We start from the raw sequence: 18,845 nt of genomic DNA on the forward strand, positions 1-18,845 counted from the left end.
CAGAGATGAGCAGCAGTGATTAGAGAGACAGAGATGAGCAGCAGTGAATAGAGAGACAGAGATGAGCAGCAGTAAGTAGAGAGACAGAGCTGAGCAGCAGTGAGTAGAGAGACAGAGATGAGCAGCAGTGAGTAGAGAGACAGAGATGAGCAGCAGTGAGTAGAGAGACAGAGCTGAGCAGTAGTGAGTAGAGACATAGCTGAGTAGCAGTGAGTAGAGAGACAGAGATGAGCAGCAGTAAATAGAGAGACAGAGATGAGCAGCAGTGAGTAGTTAGACAGAGATGAGCAGCAGTGAGTAGAGAGATAGAGATGAGCAGCAGTGAGTAGTTAAACAGAGATGAGCAGCAGTGAGTAGAGAGACAGAGATGAGCAGCAGTGAGTAGAGAGACAGAGATGAGCAGCATTGAGTAGAGAGACAGAGATGAGCAGCAGTGAGTAGAGAGACAGAGATGAGCAGCAGTGGGTAGAGAGACAGAGATGAGCAGCAGTGAGTGGAGAGACAGAGCTGAACAGCAGAGAGTAGAGAGACAGAGATGAGCAGCAGTGAGTAGAGAGACAGAGATGAGCAGCAGTGAATAGAGAGACAGAGATGAGCAGCAGTGAGTAGAGAGACAGAGATGAGCAGCAGTGAGTAGAGAGACAGAGATGAGCAGCAGTGAGTAGAGAGACAGAGATGAGCAACAGTGAGTCGAGAGATAGAGATGAGCAGCAGTGAGTAGAGAAAAAGAGATAAGCAGAATTGAGTAGAGAGACAGAGATGAGCAGCAGTAAGTAGAGAGACAGAGATGAGCAGCAGTGAGTAGAGAGACAGAGATGAGCAGCAGTGAGTAGAGAGACAGAGATAAGCAGCAGTGAGTAGAGAGACAGATGAGCAGCAGTGAGTAGAGAGATAGAGATAAGGAGCAGTGAGCATATTAAAATATGGATAAATATGTCTTAGTGATCCATAAAATATGCAACCTTTCAGTATATCTTGGCAAGGGTGACCAGATATCCCATTTTTAACGGCATTGCCCCATTTTTAACACACTGTCCTGGTGTTCCCATAACTTTTTGAAGTGATTCCAAAATGTTCAATGTTTTAAATATGACTATAAGTCACAAGCTGATTGTTTATTTATTTGTTATTTATATATGCCCATAGTGTGTGCTTTTTCTGCACAACACTTGCACTGGCATTTGCAGCTCTGCAACCAGGGACTGAACTTCCCTGCATGCCACAGTGAGGGACATGCATGAGAGATGGAAGAGTTGAGATTTGAGTAGATAAACAGAACTGAGCAGCAGTGAGTAGAGAGAAGGAGATGAGCAGCAGTGAGTAGACAGAGAGTGCTGAGCAGCAGTAAGTAGAGAGACATAGATGAGCAGCAGTGAGTAGTGAGACAGAGCTGAGCAGCAGTGAGTAGAAAGACAGAGATGAGCACCAGTGAGTAGAGAGATAGAGATGAGCAGCAGTGAGTAGAGAGACAGAGCTGAGCAGCAGTGAGTAGAGACATAGCTGAGCAGCAGTGAGTAGTGAGACAGAGATCAGCAGCAGTGAGTAGAGAAACAGAGAAAAGCACCAGTGAGTAGAGAGATAGAGATGAGCAGCAGTGAGTAGATAGACCGAGCTGAGCAGCAGTGAGTAGGGAGACAGAGCTGAACAGCAGTGAGTAGAGACACAGAGCTGAGCAGCAGAGAGTAGAGACAGAGATTAGCAGCAGTGAGTAGAGAGACAGAGATAAGCAGCATTGAGTAGAGAGACAGAGCTGAGCATCAGTGAGTAGAGAGACAGAAATGAGCAGCAGTGAGTAGAAAGACAGAGATGAGCAGCAGTGAGTAGAGAGACAGAGATAAGCAGCAGTGAGTAGAGAGACATAGCTGAGCAGCAGTGAGTAGTGAGACAGAGATGAGCAGCAGTGAGTAGCGAGACAGAGATGAGCAGCAGTGAGTAGCGAGACAGAGATGAGCAGCAGTGAGTAGAGAGACAAAGATGAGCAGCAGTGAGTAGAGAGACAGAGATGGGCAGCAGTGAGTAGCGAGACAGAGATGAGCAGCAGTGAGTAGTGAGACAGAGATGAGCAGCAGTGAGTAGAGAGACAGAGATGAGCAGAAGTGAGTAGAGAGACAGAGATGAGCAGCAGTGAGTAGCGAGACAGAGATGAGCAGCAGTGAGTAGAGAGACAGAGATGAGCAGCAGTGAGTAGTGAGACAGAAATGAGCAGTAGTGTGTTGCGTGTTGTTGATTAAAGTGTCCCCTTTTCTGTTCCTCAGATCTGGTCGCCCTTATCTAGGCACATATCTGAGCAGATAAATCAGATTCAAATTGTATTTATTATTATTACTAATACTATTGTTTTTTTATTTGGTTCCTTTATACTTTTTGGCAAACTATTTGGTATTGCCATGCCTTCAGACAGCAAAATAAATGTATCATCCTATACAGTTGGCTTCTGGTTGAAACAATGTGCTGAGTAGTTCCGTATAGGAAAAATATTTAATTACATGAATATACTGTGTTAGATTTAAACAGATTTGTTAGCACATTGATACCTGAGGTACTCCATTCATTGATCCTGTAGTTAGAGAAGGTTTAACTGGGAGGATGCGAATAGGAACTTTCCAGTGTCCACTGATGACTCGATTTTGGTTATCAAAAATATCCAGCTTTACCCATCCTCGAGAAATTAGGCGACTGACCTCCTGCCCATAAGGGTCATAACCTCCTGAAGCTTGTACCTCTATTACTAGAGATATGTTTGGGGAGGGCCTCACCCTGTAATACATATATAAATAAAACAAAGTCACATCAACCAAAGTGAGAAGTTCCCTGTTGATTTGTCTTACTAGAGAAATAGAAATGTTTCACAAGTTCTAATGGAAAATCTATAATACTCTTGATTAATATTACGGTTTCAGGTCATGTTTAGTTTCAACTCGTAATATGAGCAGTAAGCCCAAACCTTCGCGATATACCCCATATCTATCGGGCACAAATGTTTATGCTCCACTCATAATCTAGCCCTTAGTGTTTAATGTCCTTTTAAGGCCTGGATGCACTTCCTGTTGTAAACAACAGACAACATTCATGATGAGTGCAACAACAGATATCGCTTAAAATATCCCATACCAAAGATTCTTGCAAGTAATATGACTGACACATTGATATCAAGAGAATCAGACCTCAAACCTGTCCTGGATCCTGTGGGATTCACACAGGTTAGGAAATCTGGCCCCCTTTCTGCCTACATCTTCCTCTGTCCTTGTTTTCAGGACACACCTAAACTTGTCATATCCATAACCTAATTTAGCCCCACTCATGACCCGCTTATCATCCCACCCCTCCCATTACGGCTCCACCCATAAACAGCCAGAGGGCCATAGGTTCCCTAGTCCTCCTGTCCTGGAAAGACTCCAGGGAAAATTTGGGAGGTATATAATAATGACTATGGTAGAATATAAAAAGACAAAAAATAAAATGGTCCAGCTATTATTCTTTAGACATCCACTAATTCTCTTGGATATACAGTTTAGACACCCCATGCTATATTAAGGCTTAGCCTTATAATGTTAAATTAATTTTTCAAATGCTGATAACTCTTTGATGAGGAAAGAATTAGGATGAAATCTGGCAGTTTCAATTTTTTGTTATGCAAGTACTGAAAACCAAGAATTAGCCTGCTTTTTTGTATTTGAGTTCTCTTAATGTTATTTTTCAATTTAATGGTCAGTTGTCAATAGTTTCTGAGCACTGAAGATAAAACATTTCAGTTTATGGAGTGAGATTAACTAATTGAGGTTTTTCAAGGGATGTATGTCTGGAAAGCTCTAAAACTGCAAAACCCCACACATTTTGCAAATTAAATAATTTTACAGGGATAGTGAACCTGTCCACCCGGCATTGCAACTTGCAGACAGCATGTATTTACCTGCCTGCATTTATCATGCACAAGCAGATACTAGTGCCATGCAGCCCCGTGTTCTTGCACAACCAATCATTTGAGAGAAGGGCTTGTCAGTCACCTCAGTCCAGGGTGATTTTAAACTACCGCTTCTGAGTTAGAGAAGAGGGTTTAGGAAGCATCGGTATAGACTGCTGCTTCATAAACATTGGTTGTAGGATCCCATGAGTGAGCCTGGGGCATTTAAAATTCTATAAATCTGCCACAAAATGTATGCTGCAGTATTTAAACAATTGATCAAAATAATATTCTAATACATGTAATTGATTTATAAAAAGTGCAATAGAACACTTTCAACCATATTACATTTGCATAGTTTGCATTATTAAGGTGCACATACCTGGGTACAGCTTGCTTTGTGGCTAACACTGCCACATTCTGTTTCTTGTGGTCATGTGATGTGGATAGCTGGCCAGCTTCACAATAAACGGGGGGTAATGGTGTAGGAATTCCCATCTCCTGCCCCCCACTGCAAAGAGTCACAGCCAGTCGGCAAACTCGGTACGTCGGATCAAGTCCAAGAAGATAGTCATAAAACACTACAAACCCAGTGCTAAAATTCAAAGAAAAGGTCACAAAATATGTTGCTTCATACTATAAACATAGCAAAACAATCCAGCAGGAATGAATGTAAGAGAACTTACATAGGGTCATATGGAGCAGGCTCCAGTCCATAATTATAATTTAGGAAATATTTTGCAGAGTTTGTAGTTCCAGGTTTATTTTGTTCCTGCAAAAGTAAAATTACCATTAATTTGCTTAAAGTGGCAGTAAACACCTTGAGATTTTTAATATAAGATGTTATTAAGTGTAAATCAAACAACGTTAAAAATATGTTTGTTATTTATTTTGCCCCCTTTTCATGTAATTTAGCTTATTAAAAAAAAAAAAAAAAAAAGAGGGATTTTTTAATATGTGGACCATATGCATTTTTTGTAGCCCTGGATAAAATAAAAGCTAAAAATGTGTGCCATAGTTTTTGTGGTCCCAGGAAAAAGGAATAACTAAAATGTTGTGCTTTGGGGCCTTCTCGTGAGTGGGCAAACAATAGGCCAGATTACGAGTTTTGCGTTATGAGCGGCTCGGTACTAACTTGAAGTTATTGCCACCGCTCACCTCCCTATAGCGCTGCTATTACAGGTTTTCATAAACCCGGCATTAGAAGGCAATATGTGAGCATTGAGCAAAATTGAGCTCCATACCGCACTCCAATACTAGCGCTGCTTTGAGCTGGTTTTACTTGCTTGTGCACGATTTCCCCATAGACATCAATGGGGAAAGCCGGCAGAAAAAAAGCCTAACACCTGAAATAAAGGAGCGTAAAGCTCCGTAATGCAGCCCCATTGATTCCTATGGGGAAAGAAAATTTATGTTTACACCTAACACCCTAACATAAACCCGAGTCTAAACACCCCTAATCTGCCGTCCCTGACATCGCCGACACCTACAATACACTTATTAACCCCTAATCTGCCGCCCCCGACATCGCCGCCACCTACCTAACGGCTAGATTTAGAGTTCTGCGGCCAAAGGGGTGCGTTAGCTACGCATGCTTTTTTCCCCCCGCACCTTTTAAATACCGCTGGTATTTAGAGTTCACAGAATGGCTGGGTTTTCAGTGCGTTAGGCTCCAAAAAGGGAGCGTAGAGCATAATTTAATGCCACTGCAACTCTCGATACCAGCGGTGCTTACGGACGCGGCCAGCTTAAAAAACGTGCTCGTGCACGATTCCCCCATAGAAAACAATGGGGCAGTTTTAGCTGAAAAAAAACCTAACACCTGCAAAAAAGCAGCGTTCAGCTCCTAACGCAGCCCCATTGTTTTCTATGGGGAAACACTTCCTACGTCTGCACCTAACACTCTAACATGTACCCCGAGTCTAAACACCCCTAACCTTACACTTATTAACCCCTAATCTGCCGCCCCCGCTATCGCTGACCCCTGCACTTTATTATTAACCCCTAATCTGCCGCTCCGTACACCACCGCAAGCTACATTATAGTTATGTACCCCTAATCTGCTGCCCCTAACACCGCCGACCCCTATATTATATTTATTAACCCCTAATCTGCCCCCCACAACGTCGCCGCCAGCTACCTACAATAATTAACCCCTAATCTGCCGATCGGATCTTGCCGCTAGTCTAATAAATGGATTAACCCCTAAAGCTAAGTCTAACCCTAACACTAACACCCCCCTAAGTTAAATATAATTTAAATCTAACGAAATAAATTAACTCTTATTATATAAATTATTCCTATTTAAAGCTAAATACTTACCTGTAAAATAAACCCTTATATAGCTACAATATAAATTATAATTATATTGTAGCTATTTTAGGATTAATATTTATTTTACAGGCAACTTTGTAATTATTTTAAACAGGTACAATAGCTATTAAATAGTTAAGAACTATTTAATAGCTAAAATAGTTAAAATAATTACAAAATTACCTGTAAAATAAATCCTAACCTAAGTTACAATTAAACCTAACACTACACTATCAATAAATTAATTAAATAAACTACCTACAATTACCTACAATTAAACCTAACACTACACTATCAATAAATTAATTAAATAAAATACCTACAAATAACTACAATGAAATAAACTAACTAAAGTACAAAAAATAAAAAAGAACTAAGTTACAAAAAATAAAAAAATATTTACAAACATTAGAAAAAGATTACAACAATTTTAAACTAATTACACCTACTCTAAGCCCCCTAATAAAATAACAAAGACCCCCAAAATAAAAAAATGCCCTACCCTATTCTAAATTAAAAAAGTTCAAAGCTCTTTTACCTTACCAGCCCTGAAAAGGGCCCTTTGCGGGGCATGCCCCAAAGAATTCAGCTCTTTTGCCTGTAAAAAAAAACATACAATACCCCCCCCAACATTACAACCCACCACCCACATACCCCTAATCTAACCCAAACCCCCCTTTAATAAACCTAACACTAAGCCCCTGAAGATCTCCCTACCTTGTCTTCACCTCACCGGGTTCAGCGTTCGGTCCATAAATAATATTTATTTTACAGGCAACTTTGTAATTATTTTAACCAGGTACAATAGCTATTAAATAGTTCATAACTATTTAATAGTTACCTAGTTAAAATAATTACAAAATTACCTGTAAAATAAATCCTAACCCATTCTATTGGCTGATCGGAACAGCCAATAGAATGCAAGCTCAATCTGATTGGCTGATTGGATCAGCCAATCGGATTGAACTTGAATCTGATTGGCTGATTCCATCAGCCAATCAGAATATTCCTACCTTAATTCCGATTGGCTGATAGAATCCTATCAGCCAATCGGAATTCGAGGGACCCCATCTTGGATGACGTCATTTAAAGGAACCGTCATTCGGCGAGTAGGCGTCGCTTGAAGAGGTTGGATCCGCGTCGGCTGGGAAGAAGATGGCTCCGCTCCGCTCCGGAAGAAAGAAGATTGAAGATGCGGCTTGATAGAAGACTTCATCCCGATGATGGACTTCCGACTTCAGCCCGATGATGGAGTTCTTCAGCCGCCGCTTGGATCAAGACTTCGGACCCTCTTCTGGACTGATCGCTGAACCCGGTGAGGTGAAGACAAGGTAGGGAGATCTTCAGGGGCTTAGTGTTAGGTTTATTTAAGGGGGGTTTGGGTTAGATTAGGGGTAAGTGGATGGTGGGTTGTAATGTTGGGGGGGGTATTGTATGTTTTTTTTTTACAGGCAAAAGAGCTGAATTCTTTGGGGCATGCCCCGCAAAGGGCCCTTTTCAGGGCTGGTAAGGTAAAAGAGCTTTGAACTTTTTTTAATTTAGAATAGGGTAGGGCATTTTTTTATTTTGGGGGTCTTTGTTATTTTATTAGGGGGCTTAGAGTAGGTGTAATTAGTTTAAAATTGTTGTAATATTTTTCTAATGTTTGTAAATATTTTTTTATTTTTTGTAACTTAGTTCTTTTTTATTTTTTGTACTTTAGTTAGTTTATTTAATTGTATTTATTTGTAGGCATTGTATTTAATTAATTTATTGATAGTGTAGTGTTAGGTTTAATTGTAGATAATTGTAGGTATTTTATTTAATTAATTTATTGATAGTGTAGTGTTAGGTTTAATTGTAGATAATTGTAGGTATTTTATTTAATTTATTTATTGCTAGTGTAGTGTTAGGTTTAATTGTAACTTAGGTTAGGATTTATTTTACAGGTAATTTTGTAATTATTTTAACTAGGTAACTATTAAATAGTTATGAACTATTTAATAGCTATTGTACCTGGTTAAAATAATTACAAAGTTGCCTGTAAAATAAATATTAATCCTAAAATAGCTACAATATAATTTTAATTTATATTGTAGCTATATTATGATTTATTTTACAGGTAAGTATTTAGCTTTAAATAGGAATAATTTATTTAATAAGAGTTAATTTATTTCGTTAGATAAAAATTATATTTAACTTAGGGGGTGTTAGGGTTAGGGTTAGAATTAGCGGTGAGCTCCGGTCGGCAGATTAGGGGTTAATGCTTGAAGTTAGGTGTCGGCGATGTTAGGGAGGGCAGATTAGGGGTTAATACTATTTATTATAGGGTTATTGAGGCGGGAGTGAGGCAGATTAGGGGTTAATAACTTTATTATAGTAGCGGTGCGGTCCGTTCGGCAGATTAGGGGTTAATAAGTGTAGGTAGGTGGCGGCGACGTTGGGGGGGCAGATTAGGGGTTAATAAATATAATATAGGTGTCGGCGGTATTAGGGGCAGCAGATTAGGGGTACATAGGGATAACTTAGAGGGCGGGGGTATACGGAGCGGCAGATTAGGGGTTAAAAAATTTAATAGAGTGGCGGCAATGTGGGGGGACCTCGGTTTAGGGGTACATAGGTAGTTTACGGGTGTTAGTGTACTTTAGAGCACAGTAGTAAAGAGCTTTATAAACCGGCGTTAGCCCAGAAAGCTCTTAACTACTGACTTTTTTCTGCGGCTGGAGTTTTGTCGTTAGATTTCTAGGGGGATCTGCGGTATGGAAAAGTCGCGGCTGGAAAGTGAGCGTTAGACCCTTTCCTGACTGACTCCAAATACCAGAGGGCGGTAAAAAACAGCGTTAGGAGCCTCTAACGCTGGTTTTGACGGCTACCGCCCAACTCTAAATCTAGCCGTAAATTTATTAACCCCTAATCTGCCACCCCAGACATCGCCGCCACCTACATTATATTTATTAACCCCTAATCTGCCGCCCCAACATCGCCGACACCTACATTATATTTATTAACCCCTAATCTGCTGTCCCCGACATCGCCGACTCCTACATTATATTTATTAACCCCTGATCTGCCACCCCCAATGTCGTCGCTACCTACCTACACTTATTAACCCCTAATCTGTTGCCCCCAATGTTGCCCCTACCTACTTACACTTATTAACCCCTAATCTGCTGCCCCCAATGTCGGATGACACTATACTAAAATTATTAACTCCTAACCCTAACCCTAAGTCTAACCCTAACTTAAATATAATTAAAATAAATCTAAATAAAAATTACTATCATTAACTAAATAATTCCTATTTAAAACTAAATACTTACCTGTAAAAGAAACCCTAAGCTAGCTACAATATAACTAATAGTTATATTGTATCTTGCTTATGTTTTATTTTTATTTCACAGGTAAGTTTGTATTTATTTTAACTAGGTAGATTAGTTATTAAATAGTTATTAACTATTTACTAACTACCTAGCTAAAATAAATACAAAAGTACCTGTAAAATAAAACCTTACAATAAAACCTAACCTTACACTACAATTAAATAAATTACATTATTTAAATACAATTAACTAAATTACAAAAAAAACACACACTAAAGTACACAAAATAAAAAATTACACCTAATCTAATAGCTCTATCAAAATAAAAAAGCCCCCCCAAAATAAAAAAACCCTAGCCTAAAATAAACTACCAATAGCTCTAAAAAAGTGCCTTTTGCAGGGCTTTGCCCCAAAGAAATCAGCTCTTTTACCTGTAAAAAAAAAATACAAACACCCCCCTACAGTTAAACCCACAGAACCAAACCCCCCAAATAAAAACCTATCTAAAAAAACCTAAGCTCCCAATTGCCCTGAAAAGGGCATTTGGATGGGCATTGCCCTTAAAAGGGCATTTAGCTCTTTTTCAGCCCAAACCCTAAGCTAAAAATAATACCCAACCAATAAACCCTTAAAAAAACCAAACACTAACCCCCGAAGATCCACTTACAGCTTTTGAAGACCCAACATCCATCCTCAACGAAGCGGCAGAAGTCCTCAGTGAAGCTGGCAGAAGTCTTCATCCAAGTGGGCCGAAGTCTTCATCCAAGCCAGCAGAAGTCTTCATCCAAGCGGCAAGAAGTCCTCAATGAAGCCGGGAGAAGTCTTCATCCAAGCGGCTAGAAGTCATCCTCCAGGCGGGTAGAAGTCTTCATCCAGACGGCATCTTCTATCATCATCCTTCTGATGCGGAGCGGCTCCATCTTCAAGAAATCCTTCGCTGAGCATCCTCTTCTTTCCACGGCTAACAAAGAATTAAGGTTCCTTTAAGGGACGTCATCCAAGATGGGGTCCCTCGAATTCCGATTGGCTGATAGAATTCTATCAGCCAATCGGAATTAAAGGTGAAAAATTCCTATTGGCTGATGCAACAGCCAATAGAATGCAAGCTCAATCCTATTGGCTGATTGCATCAGCCAATAGGAATTTTTCACCTTTAATTTCGATTGGCTGATAGAATTCTATGAGCCAATCGGAATTCAAGGGATGCCATCTTGGATGACGTCCCTTAAAGGAACCTTAATTCTTCGTTAGCCGTGGAAAGAAGAGGATGCTCAGCGACGGATGTCTTGAAGATGGAGCCGCTCCGCGCCGGATGGATGAAGATAAAAGATGTCGTCTGGATGAAGACTTCTGCCAGCTTGGATGAAGACTTTGGCCCGCTTGGATGAAGACTTCTGCCGGCTTTGTTGAGGACTTCTGCCACTTCGATGAGGATGGATGTCCGGTCTTCAAAAACTGTAAGTGGTTCTTCGGGGGTTAGTGTTTTTTTTAAGGGTTTATTGGGTGGGTTTAATTTTTAGATTAGGGTTTGGGCAGAAAAAAGAGCTAAATGCCCTTTTAAGGCAATGGGGAACTTAGGTTTTTTTAGATAGGATTTTATTTGGGGGGTTGGTTATGTGGGTGGTGGGTTTTACTGTTGGGGGGTTGTTTGCATTTTTTTTTACAGGTAAAAGAGCTGATTTCTTTGGGGCAATGCCCTGCAAAAGGCCATTTTAAGGGCCATTGGTAGTTTATTGTAGGCTGGGGGGGGGTTATTTTGGGAGGGCTTTTTTATTTTGATAGGGCTATTCGATTAGGTGCAATTAGTTTAAATATTTGATAATTTCTTTTTTATTTTGTGTTTGTTTTTGTAATTTACTTAATTGTATTTAATTAATGTAATTTATTTAATTGTAGTGTAAGGTTAGGTGTTAGTGTAACTCAGGTTAGTTTTTATTTTACAGGTACATTTTATTTATTTTAACTAGGTAGTTAGTAAATAGTTAATAACTATTTACTAACTAGTCTACCAAGTTAAAATAAATACAAACTTGCCTGTGAAATTAAATTAAAACCTAAGATAGATACAATGTAACTATTAGTTATATTGTAGCTAACTTAGGGTTTATTTTATAGGTATTTAGTTTTAAATAGAAATGATTTAGTTAATGATAGTAATATTTATTTAGATATATTTTTATTACATTAAAGTTAGGCGTGTTAGGGATAGACTTAGGGTTAGGGGTTAAAATCTAGTATAGTGGCTGCGATTTTGGGGGCAGCAGATTAGGGGTTAATAACAGTAATTTAGGTTGCAGCGATGTTAGGGACAGCAGATTAGGGGTTAATAATATTTAACTAGTGCTTGCGATGCGGGAGTGCGACGGTTTAGTGGTTAATATGTTTATTCTAGTGGCGGCGATGTCGGGAGCGGCAGATTAGGGGTTAACAGTTTTATTTTAGTGTTCGCGATGCGGGAGGGCCTCGGTTTAGGGGTTAATAGGTAGTTTATGGGTGTTAGTGTACTTTTTAGCACTTTAGTTATGAGTTTTATGTTACGGCATTGTAGCATAAAACCCATAACTACTGACTTTCAGTTTACGGTATGGATCTTGACGGTATTGACTGTACCGCTCACTTTTTGGCCGGACAGGCAAAATCGTAATACCGGCACTGTGGAAGTCCCATTGAAAAAGGACTTTTTAAAAGCTGCCGTAGTTACGTTGCATTACGGCCAAAAAAGTGTGCGGTACAGATATATCTGCAAAACTCGTAATACCAGCGGTAGTGAAAAAGAGCCATAATGCTGCTTTTTCACTCATACCGCAAAACTCTTAATCTAGCCGAATGATAGGAAAATAATAGCCAGAAGGTCCAGTGAGGAAGATAAAAATGTAAAATTGTCTTCCAAGTAGGTTAAAAACATCCATTTTTTTTTTGGTTATGTTTTTAACCTACTTGGAATAAAATTTACATTTTTATTTTCCTCACTGGGCTTTTCAACTATTATTATCCTATTATGGGTTTCATTTCCATCCGGTGTTTGGAGGTGCTTGAAGAGGCCAAGTGATGAGGAGAAGCTCCAGATTGGAGCTTATTGCTATAGATGCTGTGAGTATCACTACTTTGGCCAATGGAGGGCAATCAATAAATTTTCCGTCAGAGGAAGTGGTTATAGCTGCACAGGTGACACATAGCTTGAGGAATCCGAGTTAATGGGACAACTTAAGGCTTGAGCAGTTTGTGGGTATGCTCGCACTTAGTAGCCAGTCTTACGGTCACAATCTCCAATCACAGGTCGTGCAAAGCTGGATACGAAAGCGTGAGTACCAAGTAAATTGTGACTGTGCTTGAAACTTGGTCTGAACCTTTTACTTCTATATGATTATCCCTAAGTTGGCGTGAACTTTATGTACCAAATTTTGTGATACCATAACTCCTCCCATTGGAATTCACTAACCATCTGAGTGTTAATTGTGTAAAGCTGGGAGGGCAAACAATTTGGCCACAACTATGGAGGAATGAACAGTAAACAGAGAGTACCCTGAAACCATGCTTAAAAATTAAAATGATAAGAAAACCTACATTTTCTATCATGCATGTAAATGTGCAGCTTGTAAAGATTAATTTAAGAGATAATTTAAAATAAAACTTTTATTTTACAGCACATTTAGTTTACTATCCATTAGGACCTGATGATTGTGGACTCTCACCACCAGAAAACTCTCTGGCATGGAGAGAAATCACACATTTTTTTAAAGCCTTATATTGTAATGCAGATGTGTCTTCTTCACATCCAGGTCCTGCATAGCAAGATAATCAGCTCTCAAGCTACAATTTACCTTTCTAAAATTCTTTAAGGGACCTTGCAGTACTGACGAGACTTCTAGGATAATTTCACCACACCAGAGCGCTTTAGCTCACCAGGCCCTTAGTGTCATGTTTCTTACAAGGCTGCTAATTCCTAAATGTACCTGTTATGCTGCTGTACTATTATGTTTTTTAAATGATTGCTTCCTAATTCAGGTGTGGACGTGCACGATACAATGTTATTATTTAACCTGGCCTTACGGACCTGAATGAGAAAGATTTTTTTTTTTTTTAAAGAACATAATTGAACTGCGGCATAAAAATATAATTAGGAACCTTAAAGGGACATGAAACCCAAAATATTTATTTAATGATTTAGGTAGAAAATACAATTTAAAACAACTTTCCAGTTTACTTCTATTATCAAATTAGTTTAATTATCTTGGTATCATTTGTTGAAGGAGCAGCAATGCACTACTGGTTTCTAACTAAACACATGGGTGAGCTAATCACAATCGGCATATATATGCAGCCACCAATCGGCAGCTAGAACCTAGGTTCTTTGCTGCTCCTGAGCTTATCTAGATAAACCTTTAGGCAAAGGATAACAAGAGAAGGAAGCAAATTAAATAACATAAGTAAATTGGAAAGTTGTTTAAAATTGTATGCTCTGTCTAAATCATGAATGTCTAATTATGACTTTACTGTTCCTTTAAATTGCATTGATGTGTATTACAAGACAACCGAAAAAAATGTATTGTAATTACCAAATGTTGCTGTGTCTTTAAAAACAGTTTATTCTAATTAATATTTGTTTAAAATGTGAAGTAATAGGATGATAATCCCACAACATACAGATATTTACTGATGCTAGTTACCATAAGAGGGAGAGCTGTTTGCTGAGGTGCAGGTTTCTGAGTAATGGCAGTTTTTATTTGACGCTTTATCCTCTGAATTTCCATTTCTTGCTTTAAAAGTTCCAGTTCTGCATTTAAGGTATTTATTTTCTGGTTCGCCTGCCCTTTCATGAATCTTGGCAATTGAAAACCATTTTCTGAATGACAAAAAAAAACGCAATTAGAAATAATGAAGCCATGGTCTCTTTTTCAGATGACAAAAATATATTAGCTACATACACTTTTTGAATTTGCTCTTTTTCCCCCCCAGAAGATGATATGCAACACATGGGTGACGTCATTGGATTGAAAAAGAAATCAAAGATCTTAAAGGTGTTCCCTTTGTTTTTATATAAAGCTAATTCGCTTAGATTTAAAGAGTTAATTCATACTTCAATGGATCAAAATGTATTAATCTCCAGCTTTACTAGTTTATTTGTTCATGCTTAACAATGAAGAGATGAGGGAGCTTTAGTATATCAGCTGCATAGAATAACCTAGAAGCTAGAGGGGCCAGAGAGGCTGGAGTGATGGGGCTTTCGGTGAAGTTTGCCCAATAAGGGCTAGATTAAGATTAGTAGTGGCAATAAGGGGTTTATCACGGATCTTTGCATGTGTCAAAAGTAGTGCGCAATTGAATTTAACGCGCACCAGGAAAACGAGAGTTCAGAGCTCTGGTTATGCTTGACTAAAAAGTTGCACAAACACATAAAAATGAGTACAATTACACTCATAATAACACTATCTAATAAAAATGATTTAAATAAATTGCATTCAAATGTTAGAAGGGCCCAAAGATCTGAAGCCTCGGGTATTAGAAAAATAAAAAGAACTGCAAATGGCTTTAACATAGAAATACATACATATCCATGTCTAAATATGCATTGGAGCCCTTTGCAGCCAAGTAGCTGAAAACATGTAAAATCATATTTATGTAATATACATGTTTAATAAGGTTTTTAACTGTGTATTTATAGTAAAAAAAAAATCACATTCCGATGTTCTTCACATAGTGGGAATATGTTCTAAGTATTTATAAACAGATATTCATATACTGTATATATATTATAAATATATATATACACACACACACACACACAGAGAAACGCATATAGGTATAGATATATATTATAACAAAAAAACATCATATACAGTATATATAGAAATATTTATTTATGAATAAATAGAACATATTCTGCTATGTGAAGAACGTTGGAATGTGGAATATTCATATACTCATGTTGGGTTAGTGCACTAAAAAATCGTAATTGTTGCGACTTGGGTGTTAGTTTTTCCCCCACTTATGGCGCTCCATTGAAGTCGATGGGGGAATATGTTAACATGGTTGCGATATTCCAAATTCGGCTTTTTGCACACATTGGGTTAGCACCCATGCAAAAACATTTTACTTTCAACTTGTAATACAAGTGCTACCGGAGTGCGCAAAAACATAATTTATGCTTACCTGATAAATTCCTTTCTTCTGTTGTGTGATCAGTCCACGGGTCATCATTACTTCTGGGATATAACTCCTCCCCAACAGGAAATGCAAGAGGATTCACCCAGCAGAGCTGCATATAGCTCCTCCCCTCTACGTCACTCCCAGTCATTCGACCAAGGACCAACGAGAAAGGAGAAACCAAGGGTGAAGTGGTGACTGTAGTATAATTTAAAAAATATTTACCTGCCTTAAAAAACAGGGCGGGCCGTGGACTGATCACACAACAGAAGAAAGGAATTTATCAGGTAAGCATAAATTATGTTTTCTTCTGTTATGTGTGATCAGTCCACGGGTCATAATTACTTCTGGGATACCAATACCAAAGCAAAAGTACACGGATGACGGGAGGGCTAGGCAGGCTCATTATACAGAAGGAACCACTGCCTGAAGAACCTTTCTCCCAAAAATAGCCTCCGAAGAAGCAAAAGTGTCAAATTTGTAAAATTTTGAAAAAGTATGGAGCGAAGACCAAGTTGCAGCCTTGCAAATCTGTTCAACAGAGGCCTCATTCTTAAAGGCCCAAGTGGAAGCCACAGCTCTAGTAGAATGAGCTGTAATTCTTTCAGGAGGCTGCTGTCCAGCAGTCTCATAGGCTAAACGAATTATGCTACGAAGCCAGAAGGAAAGAGAGGTAGCCGAAGCCTTTTGACCTCTCCTCTGACCAGAGTACACGACAAACAGGGAAGACGTTTGTCGAAATTCCTTAGTTGCCTGCAAATAGAACTTGAGGGCACGAACTACATCCAGATTGTGCAGAAGACGTTCCTTCTTTGAAGAAGGATTCGGGCACAAAGAAGGAACAACGATCTCTTGATTGATGTTCCTGTTAGTGACTACCTTAGGTAAGAACCCAGGTTTTGTACGCAGAACTACCTTATCTGAATGAAAAATCAAATAAGGAGAATCACAATGTAGGGCTGATAACTCAGAGACTCTCCGAGCCGAAGAAATAGCCGTTAAAAATAGAACTTTCCAAGATAACAACTTTATATCAATGGAATGAAGGGGTTCAAACGGAACTCCTTGTAAAACGTTAAGAACCAGGTTTAAACTCCATGGCGGAGCAACAGTTTTAAACACAGGCTTGATCCTAGCTAAAGCTTGACAAAAAGCCTGGACGTCTGGAATTTCTGACAGACGCTTGTGCAACAAAATGGACAGAGCTGAGATCTGTCCCTTTAATGAACTAGCCGATAAACCCCTTTTCTAAACCTTCTTGTAGAAAGGACAATATCCTAGGAATCCTAACCTTACTCCAAGAGTAACCTTTGGATTCGCACCAGGATAGGTATTTACGCCATATCTTATGGTAAATCCTTCTGGTAACAGGCTTCCTAGCCTGTATCAGGGTATCAATAACCGACTCAGAAAAACCACGTTTTGATAAAATCAAACGTTCAATTTCCAAGCAGTCAGCTTCAGAGAAGTTAGATTTTGATGTTTGAATGGACCCTGAATCAGAAGGTCCTGTTTTAGAGGTAGAGACCAAGGTGGACAGGATGACATGTCCACTAGATCTGCATACCAAGTCCTGCGTGGCCATGCAGGCGCTATTAGAATCACTGATGCTCTCTCCTGTTTGATTCTGGCAATCAATCGAGGAAGCATCGGGAAGGGTGGAAACACATAAGCCATCCCGAAGGTCCAAGGTGCTGTCAAAGCATCTATCAGAACCGCTCCCGGATCCCTGGATCTGGACCCGTAGCGAGGAAGTTTGGCGTTCTGACGAGACGCCATGAGATCTATCTCTGGTTTGCCCCAACGTCGAAGTATTTGGGCAAAGACCTCCGGATGAAGTTCCCACTCCCCCGGATGAAAAGTCTGACGACTCAAGAAATCCGCCTCCCAGTTCTCCACTCCCGGGATGTGGATTGCTGACAGGTGGCAAGAGTGAGACTCTGCCCAGCGAATTATCTTTGATACTTCCATCATTGCTAGGGAGCTCCTTGTCCCTCCCTGATGGTTGATGTAAGCTACAGTCGTGATGTTGTCCGACTGAAACCTGATGAACCCCCGAGTTGTTAACTGGGGCCAAGCCAGAAGGGCATTGAGAACTGCTCTCAATTCCAGAATGTTTATTGGAAGGAGGCTCTCCTCCTGATTCCATAAACCCTGAGCCTTCAGAGAATTCCAGACAGCGCCCCAACCTAGTAGGCTGGCGTCTGTTGTTACAATTGTCCAGTCTGGCCTGCTGAATGGCATCCCCCTGGATAGATGTGGCCGATAAAGCCACCATAGAAGAGAATTTCTGGTCTCTTGATCCAGATTCAGAGTAGGGGACAAATCTGAGTAATCCCCATTCCACTGTCTTAGCATGCACAATTGCAGAGGTCTGAGATGTAGGCGAGCAAAAGGTACTATGTCCATTGCCGCTACCATTAAGCCGATCACCTCCATGCATTGAGCTACTGACGGGTGTTGAATGGAATGAAGGACACGGCATACATTTTGAAGCTTTGTTAACCTGTCTTCTGTCAGGTAAATCTTCATTTCTACAGAATCTATCAGAGTCCCCAAGAAGGGAACTCTTGTGAGTGGAAAGAGAGAACTCTTCTTTTCGTTCACCTTCCATCCATGCGACCTTAGAAATGCCAGTACTAACTCTGTATGAGACTTGGCAGTTTGAAAGCTTGGAGCTTGTATCAGAATGTCGTCCAGGTATGGAGCTACCGAAATTCCTCGCGGTCTTAGGACCGCTAGAAGAGTACCCAGAACCTTTGTGAAGATTCTTGGAGCCGTAGCCAATCCGAATGGAAGAGCTACAAATTGGTAATGCCTGTCTAGAAAGGCAAACCTTAGATACCGGTAATGATCCTTGTGAATCGGTATGTGAAGGTAAGCATCCTTTAAATCCACTGTGGTCATGTACTGACCTTTTTGGATCATGGGTAAAATTGTCCGAATAGTTTCCATTTTGAACGATGGAACTCTTAGGAATTTGTTTAGGATCTTTAAATCCAAGATTGGCCTGAAAGTTCCCTCTTTTTTGGGAACTACAAACAGATTTGAGTAAAACCCTTGTCCTTGTTCCGACCGCGGAACCGGATGAATCACTCCCATTAATAAAAGATCTTGTACGCAGCGTAGAAACGCCTCTTTCTTTATTTGGTTTGTTGACAACCTTGACAGATGAAATCTCCCTCTTG

General features: G+C 39.7%; 1 protein-coding gene across 1 annotated transcript in view; it reads right to left on the reverse strand.

The window, feature by feature from the left end:
• LOC128649461 (coiled-coil domain-containing protein 17-like) overlaps positions 1-18,845 on the reverse strand; it is a 155,173-nt gene that overhangs the window by 31,116 nt on the left and 105,212 nt on the right. Inside the window, exons 8-11 of the mRNA XM_053702741.1 lie at positions 14,181-14,356; positions 4,588-4,673; positions 4,284-4,496; positions 2,535-2,757 (exon numbers count right to left, since the gene is read on the reverse strand). Coding sequence (XP_053558716.1) covers positions 2,535-2,757; positions 4,284-4,496; positions 4,588-4,673; positions 14,181-14,356 — 698 coding nt within the window. The remainder of the gene's footprint in view (positions 1-2,534; positions 2,758-4,283; positions 4,497-4,587; positions 4,674-14,180; positions 14,357-18,845) is intronic.

The sequence above is a fragment of the Bombina bombina genome, chromosome 2 (genome assembly GCF_027579735.1).
Source record: "Bombina bombina isolate aBomBom1 chromosome 2, aBomBom1.pri, whole genome shotgun sequence".
NCBI classification, from domain to species: domain Eukaryota; kingdom Metazoa; phylum Chordata; class Amphibia; order Anura; family Bombinatoridae; genus Bombina; species Bombina bombina.